This window comes from Balaenoptera borealis (genome assembly GCF_965194805.1).
Source record: "Balaenoptera borealis genome assembly, chromosome: 7".
NCBI lineage: Eukaryota > Metazoa > Chordata > Mammalia > Artiodactyla > Balaenopteridae > Balaenoptera > Balaenoptera borealis.
Window position 1 is genome coordinate 112524716 of NC_138864.1, and position 26212 is coordinate 112550927.

General features: G+C 39.9%; 2 protein-coding genes across 3 annotated transcripts in view; both read left to right on the forward strand.

Moving 5' to 3' along the window:
* NUP205 (nucleoporin 205) overlaps nt 1-5882 on the forward strand; it is an 85984-nt gene extending 80102 nt beyond the window's left edge. The window contains exons 39-43 of one of the 2 annotated variants that reach the window (XM_082398056.1): nt 1187-1353; nt 3289-3412; nt 4200-4328; nt 4901-4974; nt 5527-5882. In XM_082398056.1, the coding sequence (XP_082254182.1) occupies nt 1187-1353; nt 3289-3412; nt 4200-4328; nt 4901-4974; nt 5527-5679 (647 nt within the window). In that variant the 3' untranslated portion in view covers nt 5680-5882. Of the gene's footprint in view, nt 1-1186; nt 1354-3288; nt 3413-4199; nt 4329-4900; nt 4975-5526 lie in introns of those variants that run through there. The other variant, XR_014246364.1, reaches the window with a different exon arrangement.
* Nucleotides 5883-15037: 9155 nt separating this feature from the next.
* STMP1 (short transmembrane mitochondrial protein 1) lies at nt 15038-25924 on the forward strand. Its single transcript, XM_082398140.1, is given in 4 exon segments — nt 15038-15187; nt 23015-23068; nt 24005-24073; nt 24075-25924. Coding segments are annotated over 4 exon segments (177 nt in total). The 5' UTR covers nt 15038-15172; the 3' UTR covers nt 24114-25924.
* Nucleotides 25925-26212: the final 288 nt, after the last annotated feature.

The following is a 26212-nucleotide window of genomic DNA, read 5'->3' on the forward strand; positions in this document are numbered from 1 at the left end:
TATAAGAACTCCTGAAGTGATTTGGAATACTCTCAGCATTAGACCATCGTACTTATGGATAGCTTCCTACCAAGTTGAGGTCACACAAATGTTGTCTGGGGACCAGCGTACCTAATTTCACTAGAAGAAGGCTCTCTGTGATGACCTGTATCATAAAGATTGTCGCATCTTCACTGAGACTGGTGAAGGAGAATTGGCAAATCAGATGAGTATAGGATATTTTTTTGGTGGCAGAATCCACTGACAAGGGACTCTTCTCTCTTCTCCCCTCCACATGAAGGTCTATGAGATCGGACTTTGGAGCAAAGTTCAAGGGGGTGACAGTGAAGAAAGCAAATGTAGATCTCTCCTTCAGTATTCATGGCAGTTGGGGCCATTAAACAAAGTTTATCTCCATATTAAACCTGAAATTGCCAAGGTGTTTCTCAAAGAAATCCCTCAGTCACAAGAGGAAATTGCTTTACTTGTACCACACAAACCATCTCTATCAATAGAATAGTAACATTATTGCTTGCCTAGTTTTTCTTCCCTCTACAAACAACTTTTCCAACATCACATTTTTCTTTTATACCTTCATCAGAAAGTCGTCAAGTAAAAGGCAGATCATTTTGTTTTGCTATCCAAATGGAGTTATTGTGGTAGAAGACTTATTAAACTTTAAATTTAATTATCTTTTTTTTAACTATTTGTTAGTATTCTCCTTGTCTCTTTGGAAGAATAACTTTGATCTGGGAACTCAGCAACCAGAAAGATGCAGACTGGAAATGAGTCCATATAAGTAGAGCCACAGGGCGAGGCAGGAGTTATTCACCTGGGGTCAGGAAACTATAAACTGTATTTGTGTGCACGGGGTGGGGGTTGGTGGAGAGATGGGTGTAAAGGTTTATAACTTCCATAGAGTTCTCAAAGAGGTCTTCACCCAGTAAAGGGTAAGCTGTCTCAGTGTCCATCAGCCAGATTTCCTTATTGTCTCAAGGCTCCAGCCTTATGTACCTACCTCATTACAGTAGCTCCTAACCACTCCTTTGAACTGTCAATGGTATTTAAAAGTAGTCTTGGATTGGTTTTAATAATAGTTTACATGCCCTTAAATTCCTGGGCTTTCCTTTTTTTAAAAAAACAGGTCATTTGAGATTCATATAAAATGGCTATAAGTAGAACATTGTTTTTTTATCAACTCTATTAGATACCCAAGCTCCAGTGGTTCCATACTGGCGCCTACCTGGTTTGGGCATTATTGTCTACCTGCTGAAACAGAGCGCTAATGATTTCTTCAGCTATTACGACAGTCATCGACGGAGTGTCAACAAGCTACAGAACGTGGAGCAACTTCCTCCAGATGAGATAAAAGAGGTATAAATCTTATAATGAGCGGTAGATACTTTTATTTTTTAAAGATTTATTATTTATTTTATTTACTTTTGGCTGTGTCGGGTCTTAGTTGCGGCACTCGGGCTCTTCGTTGTGGTGTGCAGGCCTCTCTCATTGTGGCGTGCAGGCCTTCTCTCTCTAGTTGTGGCTTGTGGGCTCCAGAGCACCTGGGCTCTGCAGTTTGTGGCATGCAGGCTCTCCAGTTGAGGCGCACGAGCTCAGCAGTTGTGGCGTGTGGGCACAGCTGCCCCGTGGCATGTGGGATCCTAGTTCCCTGACCAGGGATGGAACCTGTGCCCCCTGCATTGTAAGGCAGATTCTTTACCACTGGACCACCAGGGAAGTCCCAAGCGATGGAGACTTTTGAGAAGCCATTGTTTTTACTGGTAAGGACCAGGGGTCTGGTGTCAGACTTGTAGGTAAAGATGATGCATGCAGTGAGATGAAAGGAATTACAATGACTCAGAGCTCTGTGTGGCTTGAAGAAGAGTTCCTCACCTAAGCACCACACCTCATGAGCATAGAAACTCTTGACTGAGTGACAGGAAGTTGTACCTGTTCAAGAAAACCACCTGCTATTCAGTAGAAATTTCAGCAGCTGGCCTTTGAATAAAGAGTTTGGTAATTTATACTCTAAAAATCTGGGCTGAGAAACTTAGGTGCAGATGTTTTTTCAGTTAGAAGTGATTCCTTAGGTAAGATGTCTCTGTTCCTTCAGCATTTTCAGTATCTGTTAAGTGAATTTTTCAGACAAATGAGATGGCGTATCAGACTTGACTGCCTTCTCTCAATGATCCAGTATCATACCCTGGCACTTATTTGTAGCTAAAGATGCTGAGTTACTGGGCCTGCTCTCTAAGTAGCCTGCCTTTCTTTCCATTTGGCACAGCTGAGCTATAAGGCTTCCCTTGGCCAGTGCTGAAGCTTCGTGGTGTCTTTTGTGGCAGCCTGCATGTTGAGCCATTCCTGGTTCACACCAGGTTTTCTGAAAAACACCGTGTCACTCTTAAGAGTAGTCAGAGCCTACTCCCTTTTACCATTCTTATAATTCTAGGGGACATTTATTGAGAGTTTATGATGTGCCAAGCCATGAGTTACATATTCTACCTGAATACCTTAGGCAGATATTGTTGCGTCTCCCATTTCTCAGATGAGCAAGTGAGGCACTGAAAGATTGACTAACTTATCCAAAGCCACACAGCTAGCAAGTACAGGTTGAGGCAGGTGTTATTGACTGGGTTCAGGTAATCCCTGAAATTGTGTGGTTTACACCCGGCAGTCCTTCCCCTTCGTGCACAGCTCCTGGGTGATGCTAGTAGGCGCAGAAGGAGCTGCAGCATCACAGTAAAGCGTGTGGCACTCCACCAGTCCCACTGCAGAACACCTGCTGCCAAACCCAGTGTCTGCACGTTAAATTGACCCATTGTGCTTGCAAGTATGCCAGATGGAGAAGGGATCAGGGGACGTTCTGGTTGATGATCATGTATTTACTACGCTCTACAAGTCTAATTCACATTTTCTTCAGAAGATACCTGACAGCTGTTATAGAAATTCTCCACGTGGCATTGTGACACTAACTGCTTGGAAATCCCACTGTTTTGTTTTGTTTTAATTTGACAAGAAATTCAGGATTGGTTGGCCCATCAGCAGGTTGGAAATGTCTGTTTCAGGGACTGGACTTTCAAAAAGCAGCAGATGAACGTTCATTTGTGAATTCAACTGCTTCTTCGGCTCTCGTTTTTTAAAATTACTAGCTTCCTAATTAGATAATTAACTCTTGTCTGCAAGGATGTTTAAATTTATTTGAATGTTTTTCACAGTACGTATCACAAGTGACTACTTATAGTATATAGATTTTCATTAAATTTTTGTTACAATATATGTCATTCTTAATACTGTGTTTGTTTTTTTTCTTAGTTGTGTCAGTCTGTGATGCCTGCTGGTGTTGATAAAATCTCCACTACCCAGAAATATGTTCTAGCAAGGCGGCGTTTGGTGAAGCTGATCAACAATCGAGCTAAACTGCTCTCCCTTTGTTCTTGTATCCTTAATGGAATCATAGTGGGGCTTGAAGGGTGACCTTTAAGAGAATTTTCAAATGTGGGAACTGTTTACTTATTTTCACATTATTTGTGTATCAGAATCATATGGAAGGGGACATAATTACTGTTAGTTTTTTTCTAGTTAAATGTGTGATATATTTCTAAATTGAAAATATTTTTCTTACCTTTTAGAGTAACTAGTAATCCTCATAATATACACAGACACTTTCTGTCCGGACAGGAGACAAGGACACTGAAGGCTATGCTGGCACAGCATCCCACGGTTTCCACCCGCTTCCTCTCAGCACATCTTGCTGCTTTCTGGAGGGACCTTACGTCCAGTTTATTAGACTGAGGCTGTGGTACATCACTGAATGGTGCAGTCTCTTCTTTTCCCGCCTGCTCAGAAACTGTTTTTTTTTTTAAATATTTATTTATTTATTTATTTATTTATTTATGGCTGTGTTGGTTCTTCGTTTCTGTGCGAGGGCTTTCTCCAGTTGTGGCGAGCGGGGGCCACTCTTCATCGCGGTGCGTGGGCCTCTCACTGTCACGGCCTCTCTTGTTGCGGAGCACAGGCTCCAGACGCGCAGGCTCAGTAGTTGTGGCGCACAGGCTTAGCTGCTCCGCGGCATGTGGGATCTTCCCGGACCAGGGCTCGAACCCGTGTCCCCTGCATCGGCAGGCCGACTCTCAACCACTGCGCCACCAGGGAAGCCCTCAGAAACTGTTTTGCAAAATCATGTGACGAGATTGTTTTCCTTTAATCTGAGCTCTCCTCTATAGTTATCATAGAGACCTGCCTGTTTATTCTCTGGCGCCATCTGGAGTACTACTTGTTACATTGCACACCCACGGATTCTCAAGATTCCTTATTTGCCTCCAGGACCTTACTTAAAAGCAGAAGACTGCAAGGTAAACTTTATTCTGAAAATTAGTGAACCATAAACGCCTATAGATTTTAGCACCTTAAAAAACTAGTTACATTTAATCTACTTTTTACTGTTCAGGTTACTAAGGGTGGACTAGGTAATCAAGAGTTGCTTAGTTGCTAGGCATAGCTGTGTTTTGTATTTTCCCTTCTGTCCATGGGAAGTTGTGTGGAGCGCAAGAGCATTGTAGAGGCTGCCTTCAGCTGCTCCTCAGCTTCTTGCAGTTAATGGCTGACCCAGGTCCAGAGTCCTCTGGTCACAGATAATTTTCCAGAAGAATGGAAATGGGTCCGCCTAGGCCAAGATCCTTGTTGCTCGAGGGACCTTCTGTGACTGATGAGCGTGTATTGGATCCCTTAGGACCCAATAAGGGAGAGAACCCTGGCCTAGAACAGCGAAATGCTTCGTAGGGGCTTCCATTTACTGAAAGCTGAAATAGAGTTCTCAGTCTTGACCCATGCTTTTCACGGCACTGTGGTTCATTGCCATCAGTTTCTTCCATTGTGTAGTAGACACACACCTGCAAAGCTGGTTTGACTGTGTCTTTATCTCTAGATTCCTTCGCTTCAGAAAGCAATCTGGATTTTAGAAGTGGGCTGACTATAGTGAGCCAACATGATATAGACCAGGTAAGGTTCTATTCTCATACTCTTTTTTTTTTTTTTTTGAAAGTAAAAAGGGAAAGACTGGTATATTAGTAAGATAATAGTTTTCAAGTTTGAATTCTAGTGTAGCCACCTATTAGCTACATGACTCAGAGCAATTTACTTAGCTTCTGAGCCTCCATTTCCTCAGCTCAGAAATGGGAATGATAATTCAACCTGTAAGCATTTTGTCAGAATTAAATGAGGCTTCATGTGTGAGACTCGTAGGGTAGAGCCTAGAACATAGTAAGGGTTCAGTAAGGGTAGGCATCATGATCTGGAAACTCCGTATATCAACAGTTATTGCTATTTAAAGCAAATTTTAAGTTTTACACATTTATACAACAAGGGAAAGAAGGAAAAACATTAGTATCATACCAATAAATTCTAGGGTGGAAAATGTGAATGTTGAGTTAATCTGGCACATGGGAAAGGACCACATTACAAAAATTCAAAGGTATTTTAAATAGGAAGACATAGAATAAAAGAAGTATTTGAGACTACTTAATAATGAAATGTCACCTGTGTTACCTGTAGCTTCAGGCTGATGCCATCAGTGCTTTTGGAGAATCACTACAAAAGAAACTTCTGGACATTGAAGGATTGTATTCAAAAGTTCGATCTCGCTATAGTTTCATACAAGCTCTTGTCAGACGTATCCGAGGCTTGCTGAGGATATCACGGAACTGAGAGCCTGTGTGTATGCTCTTCTGAGGAAGAGAGGAATTGGGGAAAACTGTCTCCTTTTTATAGTTTCTTTCTAAATTATGACCAAAAGATATTTTGCTATTTCTTTCTTTATATATGGACTTCTTTTCTGTAAACTTCTTTGCCTGGTTTCGTCCTCACTGGTAAAAATAAATAAATAAATAAATACTTTTTAAAAAAACAAATATGTGGTCAGTCTCTTGAAGTTTTATCTTCTAGATAAAATGGTCAATATTATCTGGAATTCAACAAATAATCCTTCCACAGTGATGGTTTTCCCCCAGGGGTATTATTCGGAATGCTAAATTAAAGGCATAGTCTGAAAATTCTAATTTTTTCTCTCTTTGTAGCTACATTACACTTTTTATGATAATGCTCTTTAAAGTCAAGCCATCTCTTTACTAAAATTATTTTTTCTTTTCTGCGTGTAAATGACAAAATAATCACTTGCATTTGTTCCTTAAAATATTTGTGGAACTTTTCAAATAAATCATCTGCCTGTATTTCTCATATAGTTAATAGGATGGCTGCAGTTAGAGAAAAAGAATTTACCCAATCACCACTCTATTTCTTGCCCGATAGTATTTATGTGCACGTGACTACCTCATCTGAAAGTCCGTTTTCCCGTTTCCAGCCAAAAATTATTTCAGCCTGATATATAGAAGAGACTGCTGAGAGAGAAAAGAGTCTTGACTCTCAGGTAGTGGCAGAAAATTAACACTTAGTTCTGTGGTGTTACGGGTTTGTTTCCCTTAATCTTATAATAAAATTTCCATGGCTTTTTAAGCATTTATAAAAGGCTTTGTCATTGTTATTGTATTTTGAAATTAATCTACTGCCTACCACTTATAAATATCAAGCCTTAGCTGGAAAGCATCCTGTTAATAAATAGCATTCTTAGAGGGATGTGAATGAATAATTAACTGGTCCCAGATATAGTAATACTGACTGTTGCTCCACTGGTGAGGCATATGGTAAACTTTATCATGTGGAACACAGGCATGAACACAGAAATAATCAAAAAGAGCCTGGGGCACAGATTCAAAGCATCTTATAAACCTCTGAAGTGTGAAGCCTTCTGCAGGACAGAGATATTAGCTAATTTGGAATTAGTTAAGATTTGGGATTTACTAAGTTTCTTTATTTTGTTTTCCCATCATTTCTTCCAAAATTACAGCAGACTGGGGGTCAAAAGTTAGGGCAGTGGAGAAGTGTGTGGGAGGGAGAAGAAGGAAGGATTGCAGCTGCACGTATGCTACTTAAAAGACTGACCAGAAATGCTGTTTGTGTAATAAATACGACGGGGAGAGGCTAGCACTCGAGGCACACGCCGCCTGACTCAGCACTGTTCCCTGGGGCGTGGAGAGAGGCTACTGGATGCAGCATGTGCTCTTCGGCAAAGCAAAGAAGATTGAAGGAGATTTTAGATGGCTTGTTTAAAAAAGTTTTAGCATTTAAAGGTAGATTCATCTATTCCTCAACAATACTAAATAAATATAGGATCTTAATATGTTGTTTTTACTGAGTTAATTAGTTTGGTGGAATTAGAAAATCAAAAAGAGGTGAGTACCTTCTTCCTAGTTATTAGTGTTTTAGTTTTGATAAATTAGTGATGTTTAAATATAGCTGTCTGAGCTTTAGCTGAGCTATTTATAAAAGCAGTCATACACAATCTAGTCTTTTCTAAGTATTTGTCTATTGTTTTCCCAACTTATTTTGACAAACTTTGAATCTTCATAAGAGTTGAAAGAAAAGTAATGAACCCATATGCCTTTCACCTAGCTTCATCAGTTATCAACATTTTGCACATTTGCTTTATCTCTTTTTTTTATGTGTATATATACTGGTTTGCTTCCTTAACTATTTGAAAGTAGGTCATAGACATCATGACACTTTATCACTAAATATTTCAGCAGGTAAGAACAAGGATATTTCCTTCCTAACCACAATACAATTATCACACTTAAAGACGTTTGCCTTTTTAAATTTTTTTGGCTGTATCTCACAGCTTGTGGGATCTTAGTTCCCCGACCAGGGATTGAACCTGGGCCTTTGGCAGTGAGAGCGAGGAGTCCTAACCACTGGACCACCAGGGGATTCCCAACAATATTTTCTAATGTTTAGTCCATATTCACATTTTCTCAGTTGCCCCAAAAATGTACTTTTAGAACTTTTTTTAAAACCCAGGATTTAATTATCACACATTACATTTAATTATCTCTTTAGCTTCCTTCATTCTGAAACAGTTCCTCTGTCTTTTGGGGGAGGAGAGGGTCTTTTACAACATTGACTTTTTTTAGCTGTTTTGAAAAGGGTATTTGGTTTTTCTTTATTAGATTCAGGTTAAACATTTTTGGCAAGAATACTGCAATTATTCAGGTGATATGCCTCAGCGTGTCATATCAGGAGGTGCGTATCAGTTTGTCCCATTATATTGTTTGATCATTTGGTTATGGTAGTATTTGACAAACCATCTCTGTTGTAAAGGTTCTCTGTTTCCCATTGCAATGAGTAATCTGTGGCTTGATATGCTGAGACCATGAATATCTTGTTTCTAAAAAATGTTTCAACCATACCTTTTATCATTCATTCCAATTAAATATTTTTATTAAATTGCATACTGTTTCAATCATACAAATAATATAGTCAAGGTAATAAATGCCCATCTGGGTGTTCTGTTCACTCTATCATTTCATACAGCTAATTTTATCAAATCTTAAAATTAATTATATTTGCTGTATATCTTTCTAAAGAAAGAAATATGGGGAATGTAAATTGGTGCAGCCACTATGGAAAACAGTGTGGAATTTCCTTAAAAAACTAAAAATAGAACTATCATATGATCCAGCAGTTCCACTCCTGGGTATATATCCAGAAAAAATGATAACACTAATTCAAAAAGGTACATGCACCCCAATGGTCATAGAAGCACCATTTACAATAGCCAAGACATGGATGCAACCCAAGTGCCCATCAACAGACAATTGGATTAAGAAGATGTGGTATATATACAATGGAATATTAACCATAAAAAATGAAATACTGCCACTTGCAGCCACATAGGTGGACCTAGAGAATATTATGCTTAGTGAAATGTCAGACAATGAAAGACAAATATTATATGCTATCATTTATACATGGAATCTAAAAAATAATACAAATGAATGTATATGCGAGACAGAAACAGACTCAGATACAGAAAGCCTGTGATTACCAAAGGGGAGAGAGAAGGGGGAGGGACAAATTAGGGGTATGGGATTAACAGATATTGTACAAACTACTGTATATAAAATAGATAAGCAACAAGGATATACGGTTTAGCACAGAAAATCATACCCATTTTCTTATAATGACCTATAATGGAATGTAATCTGCAAAACTACTGAATCACATCACTGTGCTGTACACCTGAAACTAAGACAGTATTGTAAGTCAGCTATACTTCAATTTAAAAAATATATAGATACAGTTGAGGCTCCTGTGAATTCTCTGATCCCATTGCCCTCCCTCCTTCTCAGAGATAAACATCAAGAATTCGTTGTTGTTCTTTCCCATTTATGCTTTATACTTCCACTACATATGTGTATTCATAGGCATTACAAAGTATTGTTTTACAGGTTGTTAATTTATATATGTGTATCATCAGGTTATTTTTTTTTTTTCTTTTCTTTGGCTGCACTGCATGTGGGATCTTAGTTCCCTTACCAGGGATGGAACCCGTGCCCCCTGCATCGGAAGCGTGGAGTCTGGACAACTGGACCGTCTGTGTCATCATAGTATGTCGTCATATTATGAAGCAATTTGCAGGTTGGTTTTTTTGTTTGTTTTGTTTAACATGGTGTTTTTGATAATCCCTCATGCTCATTTATTATACTTATTGAATTATAGTATTGCATTTTACAAATACCCTAATTTATTCATTCTACTATTGGTGAGCTGGTAGACATTTAAGTTCCCAATATTTTGCTATTACCAGCAGTGCTGCAATAATGATTATCATACATATAAGAGGGCTTCTCTGGATGATGCAACCAAAAATGGAAATCCTGAGTTGGAGATTAAATGCTTCAATTTCACTAGACATTGCAATATTTTTCTTAGGGATTGTACCAATTTTCTCCTACCCATAGGGTGAGAGCTCCTGTTCGTCCACACCATTGATAACACTTCCAATTGTCATACTTTTTTTAAGAGCAATTTTTGTTTTACAACAAAATTAAGAGGAAGATACAGAGATTTTCCAAATACTCCCTATAGCTACACCTGCATAGTCTCCCCTGTTATCAACATCACTCACCAGGTACATTTTTACCAAGGATGTTCCTACATCCTATACTGACACATCATAATCAGCTGAAGTCCATGGTTTTTATCTTAGGGTTCACTCTTGGTGTTGTACATTCTATGGGTTTGAACAAATGAATAATGACGTATGTCCTTCATTGTAACATCGTACATCATATTTTCACTGCTCTAAAAATCCTCTGCGATTTGCCTATGCCTAATCATTTCTCCACCCGCCCTGGCAACCAACGACCTTTTTATTGTCTCCATAATGTCATATAGTTACCTTTTGCAGAATGTCGTATAGTTGGAATCATATAGTAAGTAGCCTTTTCAGATTAGCTTCTTTCACTTAGTAATGTGCATTTAAGCTTCCTCCATGTCTTTTCGTGGCTTGATAGCTCTTTTTTTTTTCTCTTAAGCACTGAATAGTATTCCGTTATCTGGATATACCAGTTTACTTATGCATTCACCTACTGAAGGACATCCTGGTTGTTTCCAAGTTTTGGCAATTATGTTCCAAGCTGCTGTAAACATCCATGTGCAGGTTTTTGTGTGGACATAAGTTTTCAACTCCTTTGGGTAAATACCAAGGAGCATGATTGCTGGATCATATGGTAAGAGTATGTTTAGTTTTGTAAGAAACCACTAAACTGTTCCAAAGTGGCTGTACCATTTTGCATTCCCACCAACAGTGTATGAGAGTTCCTATTGTTCCACATCCTCTCCAGCATTTGGTGCTGCTATCAGTGATCTGGATCTTGGCCATTCTAATTGATGTGTAGTGGTATCTCATTGTTGTTTTAATTTGCATTTCCCTGATGACATGATGTGAAGCATCTTTTCATATGTTTATTTGCCATCTGTATATCTTCTTTGGTGAGGTGTCTGTTAAGGTCTTTGGTCCATTTTAAAATCAGGTTGTTTGTTTTCTTATTGTTGAGTTTTAAAGTTCTTTGTGTATTTTGGATAACAGTCCTGTATCAGATTCATCTTTTGCAAATGTTTTCTCCCAGTTGATGGCTTGTCTTCTATTTCTGTTGATAATGTCTTTTGCAGAGCAGAAGTTTTTAATTTTATTAAAATCTAGCTTATCATTTATTTCATTCATGGATTGTGTGTTTGGTGTTGTATCTAAAAAGGCACCACTATACCCAAGGTTATCTAGGTTTTCTCCTATGTTATCTTCTAGGAGTTTTATAGTTTTGTGTTATATATTTAGGTCTATGATCCATTTTGATTAATTTTTGTGAAGGGTCTGTGTCTAGATTCATTTTTTTGCATGTGAATGTCCATGATCTAGTTTTACTTTACTTACTTTTTTCCCATGTGGATAATCAGTCTTCTTTTTATGATTCATTGAATAGCCCATGCTTTCTCACCGATCGGTAATATTGCCTCTGTCATATGCCTCAAATATGTAGGAGTTCTTTATATAAAGGAAATTAGTCCCTTGTCATAGGTACAAATGATGTTTTTCTTTCTTTCTTTCTTCTTTTTCTATTTGCCATACCAACACTTTGCTTTTTTCCACTTATACTGAAGATCTTTCTATATCAACACATATAAAACCTCTCCCTCTCTTTCTGTCTCTCTCACAAACACACATGTACACACAGTATTTCAATGTATGTATATAGCATGATTTACTCACTTATTAACATTTCTATTTTTTTTTTTTTTGCCACGATGAATGTTTTTGAATATACACAAGTTCATGCGATTGCTGAGATAAAGGATATGCTCATTTACACTTCTGATAGTTTTGGCCAAATTGTCCTCCACAGAAGTTTTTAGCAATATGTTTCCGGACTTCCCTGGTGCTGCAGTGGTTAAGAATCCGCCTACAATGAAGGGGACACGGGTTCGAGCCCTGGTCCTGGAAGATCCCACATGCTGCGGGACAGCTAAGCCCGTGCACCACAACTACTGAGCCTGTGCTCTGGAACCTGCGAGCCACAACTACTGAAGCCCACGCGCCTAGAGCCCATGCTCTGCAACAAGAGAAGCCACCTCAATGAGAAGCCCATGCACCGCAACGAAGAGTAGCCCCCGCTCGCCGCAACTAGAGAAAGCTCACGCGCAGCAACAAAGACCCAACGCAGCCAAAACAACAACAACAACAAAAATTTGTATCCCCATTAGTACTGTATAGCTATGCCTGTTTCCCTACTTTTTCCAATACAGTGTATAATCAAGCTTTTTGATTTTTGCTAATCAGGAGAAAAATGACACCTCATTATGGTAGTAATTTACATTTCTCTTAGTGTGAATGTCACTGAGTATCTTTCCATATGTTTGAGCCATTTGTATTTCCTTTTCTATGAGCTGTTCATATCCTTTGACCACATTTTATTGGATTGTTGGTCTCAATGAATTGTGGGAGCTCTTTTACATAAAGAAAATTAGGCCTTGTCACTTATTTTACAAATAATGTTTTTCTTTCTTTCTCTTTCTCTCTTCCTTTCTGCCATACAGAAAATTTTTTATTTGTATGTAGTTGATTTTATCAGTCTTTTATGGCTTCTGGGTTTTGTACCATGTGGGTCATGTGAAAAACCTTCAAATTTGGAAATTATAAAAGAATTTCTCCCTTTTTAGTGATTTTAATATTTCTTTTTGTTTTGCTTTGTTTTGTTTAGGTTGTTATTTATCTGTAACTTATTTATGTGTAAAGTGTGAAGTAGGAACCCAACATTATTTTTTCCAGGTGGAAAAATAACAGTGAACCTCATTAGATCAATATCATTTGTTGAATGATCCATGTTATACGCATTTGATGCTCAGAATCACTGGTATGGAACTGAAAAAGGCAGACTGATCAAGAATTAAAATTTTGAAAGGCAAGTATCATAGAATGGCAATGGATATGAAATTTGAGGCTAATGGTCCTTGACTGAAGTTCTGATCTCTTGGGGGTTTAGACCAGATAGAAAAGGGTGAAGCCAGGAGGAAGCTCATAGCTTGTGAGAATGTGGAACAGCTGAGAGACTGGACATCTGGCTAAGGTCAAAGTGTTGATAGGATAGAAGGTAGGATTTTGGAATGTAATACTTCACAGGTGGAGCAGGTCCAGGAGGTGACAAAGTGTGGGTTATGAACATGATGGTGGATTGCTGAAGTGGTGTGGGGATCAAAGTCATTAGAGGTAAGGATTCTTTGAACATACAAGTGTTCATGGCCTTTGAAGTCACCCATGATGATGATAGCTTGGGACTGAATGGAAGGCTGTTAGATGCCAAACCTTCAGTGAATGAGGGGACTGCCTAGGAAGTCAGTAAGTTAAGGCATTGTGAAGGGGTAGAGGGAAGACATGAATTTTAAAGGAGGTTTTTAAAATATGAGAACATTTAAATAATAACCTGAAAGTAGTCAAAGAATCCTGTCTTTCTTTTCCATGCCTCATGGTTATTTGGGGTTATGGAGAGAGAGCCTTTGAAAAGGCCTTAGGGGAAAAGCCAGACTTCATTTAAGGCTTTATCTGTAAAAAGGAGACAAGGTTTTATACAAGGAATTTCAATAAATATTGTGTTCACTTTCTGGGCACTAGGAATGGAGTTGTAAACCAAATAGATAAAGTCCTCACCCTCATGTAGCTTATAGTCTGGTGTCTTGTAACTCAAAGCATGGTTCACAGACCACTAGTAGCAGCATCTCTTAGGAGCTTAGTAGAAATACCGACTCTCAGGACCCAACTCAGATATGTTGAATTAGAATCTGCAGTTTAACAAGATCCCCAGGTTATCTGAATGCACATTAATTTTGAGAAGCCCTGGTCAAGACTTGACTGACTCAAGTTTTAACCTAAACATATTGGAAAGTAGAGTGTGTTACAGCCATCTACCAGCATCTCCTTCCTCTTGGCAGCCACTTTAGTTCAAAGAGACCCTGTCCCTTCTAGTTACAATTGATTGGAAAGCAACTGACACGAATCATCGTTCCTTTCCCAGGTATTTGAAAATGGTAATGAAAGAGTGATCCAGTCTTTCTATTGGATGGACCATTTAATGAGTAAATTTAAGTAACAGTGGCCATATTCTGGAAAGCAGAAAAAAAAACGTAAAGCAAAGAGAGAGAACAATGAGACAGATGTATGGAGAAGGGCAGAAATGGAGAGAAAATGCTGCTTAATTCCTAATAGCTTTCCTATTCCTCCTTGTTGTCTACTGTATAATACACTCTCATTTGGTTTAAGCTAATATGATTTTGTTTTTATTATTGGAAACCAGAGTTCTACTTAATATAGCAGATAAGGGTGAATTCAAAAGGCTGAGAGCAAAGAGAAGACGGTGGTCTTGCTTTGTAAGTGTGTGTGTTGATGGAGGTTGTGGAGGGATTCGAAGACCAGGAGTAGGAGGTGGCAGCTCTGTGTGCAGAGAGGCCAGGAAGAGGTCTTCCAGATCTCACTGTCCACACCCGACGCATGACAAGCATTTATGGATCCCTTACCTTGTCTCATTTGATCCCCCTACAGTTCAGCAAGGGAGCTGGTGCTAGCCCCATTTACACTGAAGAAAAGCAATCTTCAGGGAGGTTAAGTAACTCGTTTCTGGCTGCCCCAGGAAGTGCACGGCAGTCATGAATTGCACCCAGCTGTGCCAGACTCCAAAGGCCTCCATCTTACTACTTAACCTCTATCACAGATCCTCAACGCAGGTTACACAGCATATCTGTGGAGCTTTTGAAAAATACAACTCTGCTTGGGGCCCCAGTGGAGTATATCGCAAAAGCTCCACAGGTGATTCCGCTTTGCACGTGGGGATGGGAACCACCGCCTGCTGTGATCCGTCTAGGTCCGGGAGTTCTAAGACTGGCTGTGCATCATAAGTGTGGCGATGCCGGTTAATAATACAGATTCCTGGGCCCCGACCCGGCTTTACAGAAGCGGGATTTGAGGACTGGGCCTTGGAATCTGAATGTTCAAAGCTAATGCAAACCCGGCTTGGGGCTTGGGACTTGCTCCTAGCCGGCCCCGCACGCTCGCGCCGGGCGGTCAGTTCAGGAGGTGATCCCGAGGAGCTCCGCCAGGGGGCGCCCGGAGCCGCTTCCGGGTGAGGGGAGGCGGGAGGTGCCGAGGGGCGGAGCGGGGCGTGAACCGGAAGTCGGCCGCGGGCTCCGCCCGTCGCGCCGGGGGAGGCACTTTCGGACGGCCCACGGAGCTGCAGCCGACCTACGAGTCCTTGCTGACACTATGCTCCAGTTCCTGGTGAGTGGAGCTGCCGAGGAGCGAGCTGGGGGCCCTGGGCGTGGGTCCCTCGGGTCCCACTGCCCCCGCGCCTGCTAGTCGCCTGTCGGGGTGGGCCTCGGGGTTTTGTTTCTGCCTCACCCAAATCCTTTTGCCGGCATTTTTCTGCCGCCCTTCAAGTCCCTAAAACTTTTGAGGGGTCAGAGCGTGCGTTTTCAAAGCTCTTCTGTGACGTGTCCGCGTGCTTTGTGTATTCCTCGAGTTAAGGCTCCCGGGGGCCTTAATGACTTTTCTGCCCTGCCACCTCCTGACGTAGACACATACCCCGTCCCCGACTGAGAGCCCTGCTGGTTGGCGTCTTTGAGAACGTAGGAGGGCCAGGAATAAACTCTGAAGGAGTAAACCGCTAGAGTTTTAGAGGCCTGGGAAGCCCTCGTCAGACCTTTTATAGCTTCCAGACGGAGGACGGCTGGTTGCTGGCCTGAGTCAGGCCCTGGTGTACAAATAATTTTTCCAAAATGCTAACTGTAGGGTAAAACGACTGTTACCATGAGTAAACAAATTATTTTTCATGGGTCTTTACTTCAGTTGAAAGCGGGTTTTCTGGCAAAGCCCCAGTGTGTTTCAAAGATTGCCTGGTTGAAGGTTTCAGGAGGACCTGCCAAACTTCCAGGTGAAAGTCTTTCTTCCAGGTTTTCGTGCCTTCAAAACTGGATGTTTAAATTCTGATTCTGATAAGAGGCAGGTATTCTAATACCTTCCAGGTGGCCGATGGAAATTGAGTGCTCTTGGGATGAGATACTTTCCCAAATGTTACGTTCTTTATGAAAGAGATTAAAGAAGAAAAGGTGCCCCTCTGTCCTTTTTGAGATGGTAATTAATTTTTCAATCTCTAGGCCGAAAGAGAGTATCCTTGACGTAAACTACCCAAACAAGACATGGCTACACCTCTGCTTCTGGAAGTTTCTCCAGTGTCCTAACTGGGTATTAGCTTAGGAGTCAATAGAAATAATTACTGCCATATGGTTGTAGGAAACACTCAGGTTAAAGACAGTGTCAGCCCCAAAGTGTAAGACGATGTAATTGAGTCTTCTATACAGCCGTAGCTCATTGATAACTGGGAGGAAGGACATGGATTCATTTACACTTAACTTTGTAAGTACCTTTGCAGAGTGACTTTATTTGGTTTTTTTTTTTTTAATTTTATTTATTTATTTATTTATTTTTGGCTGTGTTGGGTCTTCGTTTCTGTGCGAGGGCTTTCTCTAGTTGTGGCAAGCAGGGGCCACTCTTCATCGCGGTGCGCGGGCCTCTCACTATCGCGGCCTCTCTTGCTGCGGAGCACAGGCTCCAGACGCGCAGGCTCAGCAATTGTGGCTCACGGGCCTAGTTGCTCCGCGGCATGTGGGATCTTCCCAGACCAGGGCTCGAACCCGTGTCCCCTGCATTGGCAGGCAGATTCTCAACCACTGCGCCACCAGGGAAGCCCTTTATTTGGTTTTGAAATAAACTTTTGCTGTGTATGAATATGGATGTGACTGATAATGCAAATTCAGAATTCTCAGCTTTTAAGGAGAGATGCCGAAGCCATTCATTAAATTCCTAGCTCAGAAGTAACACGGATGTTCTCCCACCTCCTCATTACATTTGTTGAAAGAAGTGATAGCATTACTTTACCTTGATTCTACCTCTGTCAAATGATTCACTAGCTCATTTGAACTTGGGCGAATCTTTCTCCTTGCTTTCAGCCATTTCATCTATAAAACAATGGGGTTGATGTAGATGATCCCTAAGATCTCCTCGAGCTTTTAACCTGTGACCAGCCATCATGTCCTAGTGCTTAAGAGGTCAGATTCCAGAATCAGACTCCTGCCTTTGAATCATCATTTTTAAGCAGTGGGAACTTGGGCAAGTTATTTAAATTCTTTATGCTTCAGTTTCCACATCTGAAAATGGGAGCCTACTTCATGGTTTTATTGTGAGGATTAAAAATGAGTTAATACATTAAAGTACTTGAAACAATGACAGTAAGGACTCAGATATTGTTCAGTTTCTCTTGGCAAGGTATCAGTTGTCCTCTGAGTTTCTGCTCAGGAATGGGGATCAGTTTTCGTCAGAAGGGTAGTGATGCAACAGGTTTTGGAAGTGACGGGATAGTCACAAGTTAAATATCTTGGAGGGTGCTCTGTCATCACCCATTTTGGAACCCTCCAAGATGTTTTCTGTGGTTGTCATTTCTTGGAACAGTATTTGAAAACCACTGCACCTGATTGTGTTCCTTATATCTTCTTTTCATTGTTCATTTCTCCTTGGATTAAAATATTTGCCCATAATCCCTATATTGAAACTTGCTGCTGTGGTCCTGCTGCCTCTTCCCCCTTGCTTTTACTGCAGTAGCTTCCTTAATTGCAGCATGGTTTAGCCAGTTTGGTGTAAGGAAACTTTTGAAGCTTTTAAAGGGAAACCTGATATGATGGGCACTGCTCGTGGCTTGTGTACACTGCCTGTTGTACTGTTACTGGGGTAATGCATTGCTTTTTCTTATCTCTCAGAGCAGCAGTACCTGGTACTCTTAATCACCTCTTTAATCCCTCCTCCCTCGGCTTTTGCATACTGCATCTCAGTGCTTTCCAATATTCTTACACATTGTAACACACATGGGCTTATTTTTTTTTTTAATAAATTTATAATTTTATTTTTGGCTGCATTGGGTCTTTGTTGCTGCGCGGGGGCTTTCTCTAGTTGCGGCGAGCGGGGGCTACTCTTCGTTGCGGTGCGCAGGCTTCTCATTGAGGTGGCTTCTCTTGTTGCGGAGCACGGGCTCTAAGCGTGAGGGCTTCAGTAGTTGTGGCACGTGGGCTCAGTAGATGTGGCACGCGGGCTCTAGAGCACAGGCTCAGTAGTTGTGGTGCACGGGCTTAGTTGCTCCGCGGCATGTGGGATCTTCCCAGACCAAGGCTCGAACCCATGTCCCCTGCATTGACAGGCAGATTCTCAACCACTGCGCCACCAGGGAAGCCCTGGAAGTCCCAAATCTTACTGTTTTTGTTTTTTTTTTTTTATAAATTTATTTATTTTATTTTTGGCTGAGTTGAGTCTTTGTTGCTGCGCGTGGGCTTTTCTCTAGTTGCAGCGAGCGGGGGCTACTCTTCGTTGCGGTGCGCGGGCTTCTCATTGCAGTGGCTTCTCTTGTTGCAGAGCACGGGCTCTTGGCGCACGGGCTTCAGTAGCTGTGGCTCGCGGGCTCTAGAGCACAGGCTCAGTAGTTATGGCGCACGGGCCTAGCCGCTCCGCGGCATGTGGGATCCTCCCGGAGCAGGGCCCGAACCCGTGTGCCCTGCACTGGCACGCGGACTCCCAACCACTGCGCCACCAGGGAAGCCCCTGTTTTTTTTTTTTAATAGTTTTGAGATACAGTTAGTTCACATATCATACAATTCACCCATTTAAAGTGTAGGATTTAGTGGTTTTTTAATATGTTCACAGAGTTGTGCAAGTGTCACCACTATCTAATTTTTATATCTAATATTTTATTGCCCCCCACAAAGAAACTCCATACCATTAGCATTCATTTCTCATTCCCCTCACCCCTAACCCTGGACAACCACTAATTTATTTTGTGTCTCTCTGGATTTGCCAGTTCTGGACATTTCCTGTAAGTTAAATCATACAATACGTGGTCTTTTCTGACTGCCTCTCACTTGGCGTAATGTTTTCAAGGTTTATCCATGTTGTAGCATGAATCAGGAGTTCATTCCTTTTTATGGTTGATTATTATTACATTGTGTGAATATGCCACATTTTGTTAATTCATTCACCAGTTGATGGACATTTGGGTTGTTTCCACCTTTTGGCTGTTATGAGTAATCTTGCTGTGAACATTCATGTAGTTTTTGTGTAGGTGCATGTTTCAGTTTTCTTGGTTGTATACCCTAAAGTGGAATTGCTGCGTCAGATGGTAATTCTGTGCTCAGCTTTTTGAGGATTTGCAAGACTTTTCCAAAGTGGCTACATCATTTTGCATTCCCACCAGCAACGTATGAAGGTTCTCCATATCCTTGCCAACACTTATACATCTTTTGGATTTAAGTCGTCCTAGTGGGTGCGATGAGACACCTCATTGTGGTTTTGATCTGCATTTCCTTAATGACTCATGACTAATGATGTTTTCATGTGTTTGTTGGCCGTTTATTTGTATATCTCGTTTGGAGAAGTGTCTATTCAAATCCTTTGCTTCTTTTAAAATTGGGTTGTCTTTTTATCATTCAGTCATAAGAATTCCTTATGTATTCTGGGTACAAGTCCCTTATCAGATATATGATTTGCACATATTTATTTCATTCTGTGGGTTCTCTTCACTTTCTTGTTGGTATTCTTTGAAACACAAATGTTTTAAATTTTGATAAAATCAAATTTATCTATTTTTTTCTTTTGTTACTTGTGCTTTTGGTGTCATATCTAAGAAACCATCGCCTACCCCAAGATCATGAAGATTTACTCGTATGTTTTCTCCTAAGAGATTTACAGTTTTAAGTCTTACATTTAGGTCTTTGATCCATTTTGAGTTAAGTTTTGTTTATGATGTAAAGTAGGGGTCCAACTTCATTCTTTTGCATGTGGATATCCAGTTGTCCCAGCATTCTTTCCCCACTGGATGTCTTAGCACCCTTGTTGAAAATCACATGACCATAAATGTAAGGGTTTATTCCTGGACCCTTTATTCTATTCCATTGATCTTCATTGATTTTAAAGAAGAAAAACAATTCATTCCTGTTTGCTTGCTATCCCGTGTGCCTTCTCTAATCTGTATTTTTTCAGCCTTTTTTGGGAACAGCTGTCAGGTGAATGCTTACAAAGCAGTGCTTTCATCATGTTGCTGCTGGTAAAGAGCAGTCAGTGGCTCCCCACCATTTTGTAAATGAACTAAACTCCATTGCTTGTTTTTTAAAGTCCATCAGCTACCCCTACCCAGCTCTCTGTACTAGTATGTCTCTCCATTTTTTAGTTCAAATCCACTTTTCTAACTGGGCCTGTTTCTTTTATTCAGGTCATCACATGTCATTCCTATCTTGTACCTTGATTCTCCACAGTCACGTCCCTTTCCAGTTTAAATTTTAACACTTCCTCAGCATCTTTAGAACCTTTAATAACAAGTTGAGGTACACCGATCTCTTTCAGGTATGGTTTCTTAAAAGAATCACTTCTGTATCACTCATTTTGTTACTTAATGCACGACCCAGTTCTGGTTTTTCATGCATCTATTACATTCAAAGTCCTGTGCTGGGTGCTGCTTTCTGTTGTTACATAACTATTTTACTTATATGTAGCTTTTCTTTCTATACATCATATAAATTCTTTAAGATAGAGACCGTTTTATAATCTTTTCACAGGGCTGGATATGAAATTGATTTTCAGGGTATAAGGGACTGTAATCCTTTAATCAAAACCTTAGGAGGCCAGATGTATTTGGGAGGATTTTTTTCAGATTTCTTCTCACTTGTTTGTCCTCTACATTACTTCGCTCATGTCACTCCTCAGTCCCCAAACTTCTGGTGTTTCACCATTTATTGTCCCCAATATGTTTGTGAGAAGAAGCTGCGTATTCCTAAAGTCTCAAAATGATGGCAGAGAGGACATAATAGTGATGTATTTAGTGTTGAGCTTGGGAAGAACGCATTTGCCTTCCTTCTGCACTATCTTCTCTGCAGGGAGTACTATGGGGGGACCGTGTGATGTGGAGGAAGACCATGGGGATAGCATCCAGCCATCCGGATGGACCACTAGGAGGCTTCCAGGTCTTGGCCTGGAGGAGGTTAAGCATTCTTGGCCTGCAGAGAGGCTTCAGACTCATTCGAGACGTTTTGTACTCTGGCTCCAGTCTAACTTCTCAGACTAATGAGTCCCTGTTCCTCAGATTTAGATTTTATTTTTTGAGATCCTTTATTTATTCAGATTAAAATTTTTTACCTGTCTAAACTTGTCTATTGAGTATCCCATGAACAACATATGAATGCTTTTCTGGTGTCATGCATTTTCCTCAAATTTCTCTTCATGTGCCCATTTCTCTCATGTTGTGTATGTAATTTTACAATATCCCATTGGTAGACCTAGCAGTATTCTGAAACTGGAATTGGATATGACTTGTCTAGAGACCCATGGTTTTTGTTTTGTGTTTTAAAATAACTGCTGTTTTTTTCATGTGCCCTGATGCCTCGTGAAATTGCCAAAATGAAGACACATTAGATATGCCATATTTATTTTGAGACACACGTGGTAAGAACCAAGAATCCTAGAATGTTGGAGCTAGAAGGAACATTGTTAGTATAATGTTTTATAAATCAGGAAACTCAGATCAGCAAAGTGCCAAGGAGGTTAAGTGTCATGCCTAAAGGTACACAGCTAGACAGTGGTAGAACCAGATCTCTAATTTATTTTTCTTGAAATATTTCAACCCTCTGTTCTTTCTGTTTGGTGTTAGAGCTAACATTCTTAGATGATTTTTTTCCCCTCTTTTTTTAAGCAAATTTAATACTCTTTCTGGATTTGGAAAACTTCTAACTGCCTGGTTTCAACCCATAGGAGTGAAAAAAATCATTTTGCTTCTTGGTGCAGATTGGTAAAAATATTCACAAGATATGTTTGATTAATCAAATGATCAGAAAATGGTCTATGATTAGACTTGATAGCCTCTTTTATGCTTCTTAACTTACAACAAACCTATTTAAATTATGCTTTTGGTGTTTAAAGCTTAGTAAGCTTAAAACTTATTAAGGATCCAGCTGTGTTCTGAAGTTCTCCAGCTTGAAGACAATTCGACCACACCACATATGACCATTAGCGTTAAGTGCTGCGCTTAGTTTTTCTCTGTTAACCTCTGCTGTGTATTGCATAGGAGCGACACTGATTAAAGAAAATGATAAAAAAAATCAGATGCCAGTTCAAATTTATAAAATTAGAAGTTAGGCGTTCAGTTGGAGATTTTTAATTATTGGGGGATAAAACCCAGGAAATTATAGATCATCATTAAAACTCCAACCTTAAGGAACTTTGAAACTCTTTTGCTGTGAAGGCAGTGCTTTAAATTTTCATGAAACAGTTTTTGTTCAGGAAAAGTCACCCAGTGGGATAAACACTTACAGTTCTCTAAAAATCGTGCCCGTCTCTCTTGTCACTGATTAAGAGATGGTTAGGGTACCTGTGTTCTCTGCAGGTCTTAAGTGCCCTGCCCGTTAGACTCCACCCACGGCAGAGTGCTAAACCATGTGCTGTCTCAGTTGCATGTCAGCTTCCTGCTTCATGTCATTGTATATTTTAGTGTTTGAGTGTGAATCTAATTTAGGTTGTCCTGTGCTCCTGTTATGAATGACCCTGTCCTAGGCCTCAGGTGCCTCTTGCAATATGAAGAGATTGAACTGTGAAGGTCCCTTCATTTTCTAAGATCCTACGATTTAGCTGAATACTTTTTAAAATTGAATACTTTTTACTTGATGTAGCAAGAAATAACAAATCTCATAACCAAAGAAATAAAAATAAATAAACGGGCTTTTAACAAAAATCAGAATTTTGGCTTGAGTTTCTAGAACTTACAGCCAAATATTTATAAGGTCAGTGTGTTCAGTGCTACCATATATTCTTTCGTATACTCTTTAACCTTTTGGGAGGATATTTCTGTGTTTATTTTATAGAAGAAAGATGTGAATTTCATGCTATGCACGGCCCTAGCCTGGACACCAGGGTCTTATAACTGTCCTGCGCTCCTTAGGAGAATATTATCCATGTAATCTGGTGTGGTATCGGATGGCACAGAGCTCCGTCTCCAGTGTGACTCTTCCTGTTCTATCCTTACAGCTTGGATTTACTCTTGGCAACGTGGTGGGAATGTACCTGGCTCAGAACTATGACGTAAGTGACCATATTCACGTCTTCCTTGATTTCACGTAACTAATACATAGTGACTTGTGTTTGCTGAAGTAAGGTATGCCTTCCAGCATAAACAAGATCCATAGGTCTGAGGAAAAAGTCCTGAATTTTGTAGAAAGATTTTCCATTGTTTGAAAAAATAACAGAACTGACAGAAGCGCCTGTCACCATAAGAGTGCAAAATCCCATCAGTTTAGGTGGTCTCATGGTGATCCTGAGCTGGGTTTGTTAGCACAGAGTAACACTGTTAGATTCTTACAGTTCTGTGGAAAATCATGTGAAGTGATACTTTAATTGGACAATCTTTTCAGCACCCTACCCAGTAGTAGAGATGACTGAGTAATTTGGAGGTGGATTCATATAGTGCAGCACATATAAGGAGGACAGCATTTTGTGAAGTAGGGAGTTGTATTAGCTTCACTTTACAGATGGGGAAGTTGAAAATCAGGTGGCACAAATGCCCATGAATGGGGATCCTAAAAGGTAATGCTTACTTTAAAGAGATAAGGAAGGGAAACATGATATTAACTTTTGATTTGTTTTATAGTGAAGCTTTTAGTGTGATAAAGGGAATTCCCTTTGTCAACCTTCACTTGAGTCATGTGGTTTTCTAGGCAGGTGCTTGTTAATTTATGTCACATTTATTGTTTATATGTACAACTTTTACTTGGCACTGGATTGAGGGGCTAAGTGGGTATACAAAAGTAGAAGTCAGGGTCTGGCTTTTGGGGAGGGAGCCTACTTTAACTTACATCTTTTGGTATCCTTCTTAGGCAGTTATGAGGCTAAGAAAGACCACTGTTGAGCAGGTTTCTTTTAGAGGAAAAGTAAAAAAACCATTTATATTTAGAGGAAGAGAAATGAAAAAATATTGATTAGGTAGATGCGAAATGATAATAATCTCTTTTCTCTTTAAAGATACCAAACCTGGCTAAAAAACTTGAAGAAATTAAAAAGGACGTGGACGCCAAGAAGAAACCCCCTAGTTCATGAGGCCGACTCCAGCACTGCCTCCTGGATAAACTGATTCTACTGTTCTTGAGGGCCTCGTTTACCATCTGAACCAAAAGCTTTTGTTTTCATCTCCAGCCTCAGCAATTTTCTTCTTTGCTAGACCCTGCATTGCCTTACAGCACAAATGCGGCCACAAGTTAAGAACAGCCCTTACTTTTCCAACATCCTCACTTCTTCCCTTCCTCCTTCCAGCCACTTGGGAGGTCCTGAGAATGGAATTATGGTGCTAGATTAGTAAACATGACCTTTAATTAGTAGTCTCTCCCTTATTCTTTGGGATTTCTACTACCGTTTTCAAAAGAAAAATTGATGAGTTTTGTATAGCTGATGAGATATAAATAATGCTGATTTCACAGTCTAGCAATTATATTGGGTGTTTAAACCTTTGGTACTAAATTATGTTGTTTCAAAGTAGTAATTAAAATGAAAATCTAGAAGCCAGTTTCTGGTGAATTATCCACTAATTTTATGTTGTTGTCAGGAAGCTCCATAGTTGCTAATTTAACCAATAAATCAATTTGCTGTTCATTAACCAAGAAACCCTGTTCTGAGAACCCTATCAGGAACTGGGGAATTCAAAAGTATTTAAAGTAATGGCCTTTGTCCTCAGTAGAATTCATAGTCTGGTATGTATGTTTTTTCCTAATGATGCATTTGATCTGGCTCTGTTCTCTCATAAGAATCATACTTATTTTATGGGATTACAGGCACATTTGACATTACATGGTAGATAAATGAGAAGTTGTCTATAAAGGAAATTTTATGCCTTTTTACATTTAAAAAAATGTATTTAAATTATAACTTTATAGAGATTCTCATAAGAAGACTTTTTGTGTTTTTCTTTCTGCAACCATAAATTACCCTTGTAATTTTTCAAGTGTATAATCAGTCCATTAATTTTTCAAGTATATAATCAATTAATTTTTTTTTTAATTAAAAAAGAAGTTTAAATACCTAACTTTCCCCCTGGGTCAATACAAAGTGATTTGCATTGTCCCTCATCTCCTAGTTCCTCTCCCTGGAGTCAGGCACTCACTAGTTTCCTGTATCCTTTTGCGAAAGATTTTGTGCCTGAACAAACACATGTACATGGGGGTTTTTATACAAATGATAACAAACTATATACAGTGTTTTCCCCAGTGGAGGTCATTCCATATCAGTAGGTAAGGAACAAAGAACCTCTTTTCTTTTTTTGGCTACATAAGGTTCTACTGAATGAATATACCATAATTTATTTAATCTGCCCCTGAGGAACATTTAGGTTGTTTCCTATCTGTTGCTATTACAGTGATAACCTTGAACCTAATATTATACATATCTGTGCAGGGGGATAGCTCCAAGCTCAAGTCCTGGAAGTGTATTTTGCACTAAATATAAATAAAGGCCCATTTCACTGGGTGTTTTGTTCCAGAGGGCTTGTTAGACAGCTTCACTGATGTCGCCATTTCTGAAGACATTTTAGCAGAATTAGTAAACTGGAAGAATGGTTTAGAGACCTTTTTTTTCAGGCAGTGATGCCACTGATACTAAATGTGATTATAAAATGAAGTGATCTGCTTCTCTTTGGAAACATGGATCTTTCATACATGGAGATAAGTTTTGTCCCTGTCAGGTTGTACTGCTTAGGATCATATTATGGTTGGCTTCTCCCTTGCAGTGTGATCAGGGGCAAGCAGCTTATTTTTCTGAAACTGTTGTGTTCTCTGTAAGATGTGGATACAATACCTACCTCATAGGGCTTCCATGAGAAACAGTTGAAATAATGTATGTGATGTGTAGCACAGTGCTTTGCAATGTCCAATAAATAGTAGATATTAGTCCAAACATGTTGCTTTTGGTCAGAATACTTTTGTTTTTCTGCACTCACTTTTGGAGCCAGTTTATGAACTGCAAAATTTGTCATTATTCTATGGTCACTCTCTTTGTTGATGAAAATCTATAGTATGCACCTTGATCATACCACCTGGCTTACAAGGTTTGATCTTGAATGACCGAATTGTTAGCAGAATGAACTACAGCCTCGAAGGCTAGAGGTTTACCATCCTTGAGGGTATTCAAAAGGGTTTTTCAAGCCACAAGCTTGGAAAACTGTTTCCAAAGAGGAATCCCTTG